At 54.6% G+C, this 8,424-nt stretch overlaps 1 protein-coding gene across 1 annotated transcript; it reads left to right on the forward strand.

Annotated features, from left to right (window-relative positions):
- Nucleotides 1–4,318: 4,318 nt before the first annotated feature.
- Nucleotides 4,319–8,191, forward strand: LOC102091963 (keratin, type II cytoskeletal 8). Its single transcript, XM_005514586.3, has 7 exons — nt 4,319–5,008; nt 6,211–6,428; nt 6,623–6,683; nt 6,970–7,065; nt 7,302–7,463; nt 7,552–7,677; nt 7,967–8,191. The coding sequence occupies exons 1-7, from the start codon at nt 4,319–4,321 to the stop codon at nt 8,189–8,191; spliced, it is 1,578 nt and encodes a 525-aa protein (XP_005514643.3).
- Nucleotides 8,192–8,424: the final 233 nt, after the last annotated feature.

Here is an 8,424-nt window from a genome sequence, read left to right on the forward strand (position 1 = left end):
CGTTCTGGTGCTTTTTGGGTTGCTTTCCCTTCCCCCCGGTTCGTCGTCCCGCGCTGCTGCTGCTCGCAGGGCAGCGACCGAGGCTCCGGCAACTCCTAAAGTGCCATTTGCTCAATTGATCACCAAGTCTGACCTTGAGCGGATTAATTAACCCAATTAGCAGGCCAGCCCAGTGCTGTGAGTGGCTGGGTGTGGTGACTCTGCCCAGCCGGGGCAGCGGCCCCAAGGGTAATCGCCTTGTTTACCGGACTCTGAACATCTGCCGGAGTGATTTCCAGCTGTTTCAGGATGTTATTGACACACTCTCGGTCACAAACAGCGTCGTCGTCGCCTCTGGAGCACATAAGAAAAACCACGTTTTCTCACGACACCTGGTGCATTTAGCCCGAAGTTCAACCCAATTTCCTCTTCATCCTCTTGTTTAGAAAAATAATGTATATCTATATATTTTCAGCCTTATCTCTCCTCCTGAAGCCCTTTGGAGGTTTCATCTCTGCTTGCCCCGGCTCAAGGGCACCGGCTGCAGCGCCAGTGGCACCGGGACCGGCTTGGCCTCAGGGGATGGGGATCGGAGGATACTTTGGTTCTCCAATAAAATTATAATAATAATAAAAATAAGTAAGGAGCTCTTGCTTCCTTCACTCACCGCAGCTGTTATAGCAACTGCAACAGAAACATCATATTCAATTGATACTTTCGCATTCTCATGGGGGAAATAAGAGATTAACATATCATAATTATGATTAGTATTTTCTGAATAGATGATTTAATATTATAGGTGGTAACGAGTAAGTTATTGAGTTGTTTACCTTCCTGTTAACCCAGAATAATTAGCCATTTATTAAAACAGCCATTAGTCATTTGTTAACGGATTGCAAGGCGAAGCAGGACTTTGTTTTGTAGTGGAAGAACACTTGCTGGTCCAGGCCCGAGCCTAGACCCGAGCCTAAACCCGAGCCTAGACCCGAGCCTATATCTGAGCCTAGACCCAAGCCTAGACCTGAGCCCAGACCCAAGCCTGGACCCGAGCCCAGACCTGAGCCTAAACCCAAGCCTAGACCCAAGTCTAAACCCGAGCCTAGACCCGAGCCTCAACCCAAGCCTAAACCCGAGTCTAAACCCGAGCCTAAACCCGAGCCCAAACCCGAGCCCTAGGACAGGCCTGGAATGGTCCAGCAGCAGCTCCAGTCCCACCCGGACCCGGGTCTGAGCTCCGCGTGCCGGCCACAGGGTGGGCTCAGCCTTGCGTTCCCGCCTCAGACTGTCTCTGTAATTTATTAGTACAACATATTTTCACAGCCAGGCCGGGAACCTCAGAACTCAGCACAATAAACCTCTGGTGGATAGCAGCATTTCACTTCATTTGGTTCCTGCTGTTGCCGGGTTTCTGACGCTCTCCCTCCTGTTCTCTCCCCAGAACCTCTCGCCGCCCCACAGAACAGGATTAGTGCTGATCCCCCGAGGGAAGGCGGGAGAGAACGCGAGTCTGGGATGAAAAGCGTTTCTCTTGGTGAGCTGCGGGATTTCTGCCCCATTCTCCAAGTGACTGAGTGGCCCCTCACGTGGGTATTTGGGCAACCGGTGATCAAGATTCACTGTTAGTGTTGGTGCGTATCTACTTTCTCTGGCCCGCTGTTAAATCCAAGTGCTGTATTAGCAGTGCAGTACTGTGCCACGCTGCTGTGTCCTCAGGACTGGGGTGCAGCAGCTGTTTAACAGCAACAAATATATTACTTGTTTATTTACCCGCCGCTCTGCCCGTGCAGCCTGTGAAGATGGGTGGTTTCTGCTTGGCAGTGATGAAAAGGAAATCAATATTACTCTGAGGCGCCTGCAGGATTTAACTCATTTGGGCTGTCACTGGAGCCCATTGAAATGGCCCCGCAGGAAGGCAGAGGCAGCTCCTGGAGCGTGAGCCTGGGTCCTGTTACAGAGTTTATTATTGTGTTTATTGCCTGGGTTGGCAGGGACAGACGTGGGCTGTGCAGGTTCCTGCACCGGTTGCGCCCGAAGAACTAGAGCTTGGGTCTGTTTGTGAATTGTCTTTATGGTCCGAAACGCTCGTCCTCGGCAGTCCCTGCAATAACCACCTGCATGGGAAGGACGCCTGTCGGACCACGGTCCTTCAGTCCGTGTGCGTTGTGACTGTTCGGCTGTTCCCTGTCAAGGACCAGAGCAGCATCTCCCCGGGCGCGTCCATCAGCGGTGCCGACTCACGGTGGGGAGGACGAGGGCACCACGGCCGCTCCCCGTCCTCTGCAGGATGCAGGAACATCTCTTTGGCTGCATCTCTGCTTCTGGAGCCAGCTCGACAGGTCCAGGCGTGGCTTGGGCTGCGGTGCCAAGGCTGAGCTGGTGCCAGAGACATCAATCACAACAGCAGCCCACGTCCCGTGCTCTGGATTATGTGGCACAGGAGGCTGGATGGCTGCAGGGCTTGCAGGGGGCCCTCCCAAGGAGGACACCTGCTCAAGGAGGACACTTGGTCAAGGAGGACACCTTCCCAAGCAGGACACCTGCTCCAGGAGGACACCTGCTCAAGGGGGACACCTGCTCAAGGGGGACACCTTCCCAAGCAGGACACCTTCCCAAGCAGGACACGGCAGCCTGGGAGATCAGCACCGTGGTTCTGCATGAACTGCCAACCAGTTTGCTTCACACAGAGAGCTGATGTATGTATTTAGGGCAGTGATTTTTGGATAGACATCTACCGAACCATTGCTCCACACGGAGCTGGCTCGTTCGGTCCGTGGGTGTTTCCTTCCCCGGGTCGTAATGAGATCGATGTGGATGATCTGAACCATCGCCCGCTGCCGTGCGCATCGGAGGGAGCCGCTCGGAGAGGAGGAAGAGCATGGAGGTTCATTGCACCCAGAGCAACCACACAAAACCTCAACATACAGAGGAAAACCAGCAAGCTTTTAGAAAGCCTTGTGCGTATTCCTGAGGAATCGTTAGCTGAGCCGGGCAAAAGGGCCGCTTCGGCTAAGACGTCACAAGGAAATCGTGGGTGATGCCCACGGAGCCTCATCTCCTCCTGACAGGATGTCACACACTCTCCTCTTAATCCTCACCTGACCCCAATAAAGCTCAAGGGCACACAGGATTTGCAGTCTCAGCGTTTTTTATAGCTGGTCCCACACATTGTTTTGCAGGGAGCCGATACAGCTCCGAAAGCACCGTCAGCGTGGCTGAAATACGGTGGTGAAGGAGGAGAATTTGTGTGGGTTTCTCTTGAGATACCAGCGTGCAGGAAATACTGAGCCAAACTGGACAGATTTTTTATAGGTACATATTTTATATAGGTATCTTAAAAAAGGGAAATCCACTGGGAAATTTGGTTAAAATTCTCATTAAATGTAGGTAACGAGTGGAGTTTAACTGCAGACAAGCAGCACAAGTGGAAGGTCTGGGCCCCCAGCAGGGCTGTAAGAGACCAGTTTGGGTATGGAAGAACGGCATTTCTCATCCAGCTGCCCGGAAGGCACCGTGTCTGCTCTAGGAAAGGCCGAGCACCCCAACCCTGGCCCGTTTCTGATACATTGGCTGCTCTAACGGAGCTGGTGTAACGAACTGTCCCTGCTCGCCCTCCGTCGGGTCCCGAGGCGCGTTCCGCTCACGGTGCCACACGGGAAGCGGGAGCGACACAGCGCGGGGGCCAGGAGTCCGGCACGCGGAGCTGCTGGGTCAGCTGCTCCCTGAGGTCCCTCCTCTCCACCACTCATCATCACAAGTTTGGTTTCCTTGACTAAAGTCTATCTTAGAGCTTTCTCTTTCCCATTGGAAACTCACATCCATTTATTTAAAACCTGAATTGACACAGAGAGGTTCCGTTATTTCTGTTGTCCGGATGCTGCTTTGGCCATATGAGCCAAAGGTAGATTTTAATTGTAATTTTAATGCCATGATTAAGAAGAGCAGATCCCGACACCTCCCTGGCGGGGTATATGGGGAAGGAGAGAAAAGCCAAGGGGGAAGCCGCGGGAGCTGCAGCTGGTGCTGCCGAGTCCACACCGGGACAACACCGCGGTCTTGTCTCTTGTGAAGCGGAGCAGCAAAGCAGGCGGGGAAGCTTGAGAGCGAGCAAACGGCGGCAATGCGCACGGATAACTGTGCGAGCTGTGGTTAATGATGGAGGGCAGGCTAACGAGGCGCGATCTCACCTGAGCAAAGCGCGTGAGTCAGGCAGGATCCGGGGGATTTCACAACGCCGCCACCGGTGCCATGTTTACTCCGACCTCTCCGCGGGCAGCCATTAATTGCTGCTTGATGAACCAAACCCAATAACAACATTAACAGACCTGCTAATTACCATGGAATGGAGACTAACTCCTCCAGACCATATAAAGGAGAACTTCCATCAGCACCACCAGAGGAGCTGAGGATCCTTTGCTCTCATTTCTCCTCCGTTTCACCACCTTCTCCACCTGCTCCCTCGTCTCGACGCTCCGCAAGCGCCGCTATGAGCCAACACTTCTTCAGATTTGGGAGTGGAAACTTCAGCTCTTCTTCTGCTCACTGTGGCCCACGGGGCGGCTGGAGAAGTTCATTCCCTGTAAGCTACTACGAAGACAATAGAGGAGATAGATACGGTGGTTATGGGTATGGTTATGGCAGCAGGAGTCTCCACAACCTCGGTGGGTTCAGGAGTGTTCCCACTGGTGGAGGCTATGAAGAAGTAGGATATGGAAGGTGCCTGGGGTTTGGTGGGAGGAGATACCTCGACACGGGCTTTGGAGGAAGGGGGTATTTCATGGGCCCTGCTCTTGGTGCCGAATCGGGGCTCGGCAGCGCGTGCGGAGGAGCCCTGGGCAGGAGCTGCTCCGGTGACCGCGGGGCCGGGCAGGGTCTGGGCCAGGCTGGCGTCCGCATCGAGGGGGTCCGTGTCAACACCAACCTGCTGCGGCCAATGCACGTTGAAGTCGACCCCGAGTTCCAGCGAGCGCGGTCAGAAGAGAAAGAGCAGATCAAGGCTCTCAATGACAAATTCGCATCGTTCATAGACAAGGTGAGTCCCTGTTCTCTTTTCTCTTGTTGCCTTGGGGAACGTGGGGGCTGCTCTGGCTGTGTGAGCCACGGGGACACCTTCACGTTGCGTCTTCCTCCCCAAAACCCACAGCACTGGCTGGATTCCCTGGGGCTGGTGAGAAGTTCTTAACAGTTTGCCATAACAGCCGCTGCATGAATCACGTTTAGCCCTGGGATAAGTATCTCTGGAGTCGTTGTCTGTGGCAGGACCGTAACGAGCTGCTGGGATGTTACCGGCACATTAACTCACTTGTCTTTTGAGGGAAAGGGTTTCTGCTTGTCTCGTGACGTTCCAGGCCTGGGGATGGTTGACACTAGTGTGAAAAATGGGGGATGGATTTGGGTATCCCTGATGTGTTCCTGCAAAGCAAAATCCGCATCACAAAGCAACTCGTGACTTCTCTGCTTGGAGGTCCCGGGTGGCCAGTGGACCCCACGCGTTTCTTCTTCACCTCTTTCCTTGGTTTTCACCACGACACGTTAACCACTGCAGTTCCACCTTCTTGCTCGTTTCTGCTCACAGACACGGGAACAAAAGAGCCCCAGGAGCGCTCCCGCCCCCGCAGCCCCGACCTGAGCCTCCGTTGGAGGTGCCGTGTCTGCTCCATCACTGGTTACATGTGAAGACTTGAGGGCTTCTTGTATTACCCTACGCAAAAGGTGTTGGTTACACCCAGAAGATGGTGTTCTTTAAAGCTTCTGGGTGTCAGCCGCCAGGTTCAGCATCCCGGCTGTGGAGACGCTGTCCCTCTGGTTTTCCTAAAATACCGTGTTCCAGGGCTTTCTAATCCTCTTTAAAGCAAGGTCTGTCTATGAAGAGACTGGGCTTGTGTGGTCTCCTGAGAGGGGTTTAGCTCTTCTCGTGTATTTGAGTGTCTAAAGCGCTTCAGAAACAGCTGAAGTCTCCCTCCCCCTCAGTCATCCCCCTAAATATTGTGCATTTAGGAGATGAAAAGCCAGCAGAGATTTGAGTCTCAGCTTTGAGAAGCAGCGGTAAAATCACACCCTTCTTATGCAAGAGACGGGGAAAAGGAGCTGTCCCCTCCTTAGCCTGAGACGCCTCCCGTGCCGCGGCGGCTGATGAACCCCTGGGTGTTCCCGTGCTGGAAACACCAACTGGGACTGTGCTGGCGCTGCCCAAAGCTCCGCGGGGCCTGCGACGCTCTCCCGCTTGCCCCCCAGGTTCAGTGTCTGGAGCGGCAGAACCAGGCGCTGGTGGCCAAGTGGGAGCTGCTGCAGCGGCAAAGCGCCCGGCCGGAGGACGCCCGGAGCGTCGCCTCCTTCTTCCAGGCGCACGTCAGCAACCTGCGGCGGCAGCTGGAGACGCTGCGGGAGCAGCGGGAGCAGCTGGACCCCGAGGCCCATGGCCTGCTCCAGCTGGTCCAGGGCTACAAGAAGAGGTGAGTGCTCACGCTCCGGGAAAGGCGCGCGGCGCAGCGGGACGCGCGCTGGCCAGTTCGGCGCATGGTGCTGCAGCGGCTGCCAGAGGGTGCAGTTAAACGAAAACGTGACACATTCCCTTTGTAAATTATTCCCTTTGAACAAAACAAGCAACACGGGCAATGAGCTCCCTGTGTCTTCTCTGCCGTGACAGATTCGAGGACGAGATCAACAAGCACGCGTCCAAAGAAGAGGAGTTCGTGGAGCTTAAAAAGGTGCAGTAACCCCAGACACTGAGCTGAATCGAAGCCTCAGAAATAAAGGAATAACAGAGGTTTTCAAACGCGGGGTCTTTGCTTCACTAACTGGAGTCACTGAAAACTGAAGGTTTTTACTGCAAGACAGGAGAGAAATGGCTATTCAAATGAAAACTGAGATTTGTGGGCCGTTATTTGGCTCCAGAAATGAAGGTTTTAAAGAATCGCACCATGTCTTGCTAGAATTGCATTCAGTGGGCAGTTTGCCCTCAAATGAATAGAAATAGACCTGTTTGTTTCACAGGAGCTGGACGACGCCTACATGGGGAAAATGGAGTTTGACGTGCGGGTGGAAATCTTGAAGCAGCAGCTCGAGTTCCTGAGGTGCTTACACGAGGCTGTGAGTATGTCCCCAGCTAACCTGAGCCACCCCAGGTCCTGAAGGACGAGAATCTGTTGAAGGTTCCCAGAAATTTCACCCAAACGGGACTCTGTAGGGTGATGAGTGGATCACCCCGGCATCTGATATGATAAGGTCCTTTTTGATTTGCGAGCGCAATGGGAGTCTGGTGTGCCACGGAGGCTGGAAGAGACTCTTGAAAACCCCTACAATCCAAAAATCTGGTTTCCTTGCAGGAGCTCTCCCAGCTGCAAACTGTAGTCGGCAACACCGACGTCATTCTGTCCGTGGACAACAGAGACGTGAACATGGACGGCATCATAGAAGAGGTCAGGCAGGAGTACGAGGCCATTGCGCAGAGGAGCAAGGCCGAAGTGGACGCCATGTACCAGGGCAGGGTGAGCAGATACCAGTGAGATGGTGAGAAAAACCCGCCTGCCTAGCGGAAACAGAACTGGAATGTCTGTTTTCTCCCCCGCACGCCAGTACCGGGACCTCCAGGAGCTGTGGGTCGACCAGCGGGAGCGCGTGAGGAACAGCTACCAGGAAATCCAGGAGCTGGCGCGGCAAATCGAGCGGCTGCAACGAGAGATCGAAACTGCAAGAAAACGGGTAAAGCTGGTGCTTTCGAACATAAAAATCACTTGGGTCACTCTGAGATGGAGGGTCAGTGCAGTACGAGGTGACTTGTCCTCTGGAGACAAACCTAGAGATGCTGTTTGCTCTTCAAAATGAAGCAGGTTTAGATTTCGGCTGTCGACCCTGGGATTTAACTGGGGTTCATTAGCACATCTGGGTTCAGCCATTGAGGTGGTCTCCTGGTTTCCAAGACACGCCAGAAGGGTTTGGGAGTCCCAGTTCCCGTTCAGGGCCGCAGACACGAGCGCTCTGTGCCCCACAGAACCGCAGCCTCCGGGACGGCGTGCGGGACGCGGAGCAGCGCGGGAGCGCGGCGCTCGGGGACGGGCGGCAGCAGCTCCAGGAGCTGGAGGCCGCGCTGCAGCGGGCCCGGGACGAGCTGGCATCGCTGCTCCGCGACTACCAGGAGCTGCTCAACGCGAAGCTGGCCCTGGACATTGAGATCGCCATGTACCGCTCACTCCTCGACGAGGAGGAGGCCAGGTAGGTACAACCTGCTCATCCTGGGAGGAGGACCCGCAGAAGGCAGCGCGTCCCGCTCTTCATTCCCCCTGCCTGATCTTCACCTTTATTGGCGGCGTTATCTCACCTTCCCTTTTCCTCCACAGGATAGAGGAGGGCTCACCAGCCACAGTCTGTAAGTATCCTGATGCTTTGCTTTTTAAGGGCACCGATACCGTTTTGTTGTCTGTGGTGCTCAACACCTACCGCCAGAAAAAC

Source organism: Columba livia, chromosome 29, assembly GCF_036013475.1.
Source record: "Columba livia isolate bColLiv1 breed racing homer chromosome 29, bColLiv1.pat.W.v2, whole genome shotgun sequence".
In the NCBI taxonomy this organism is placed as follows: Eukaryota; Metazoa; Chordata; class Aves; order Columbiformes; family Columbidae; genus Columba; species Columba livia.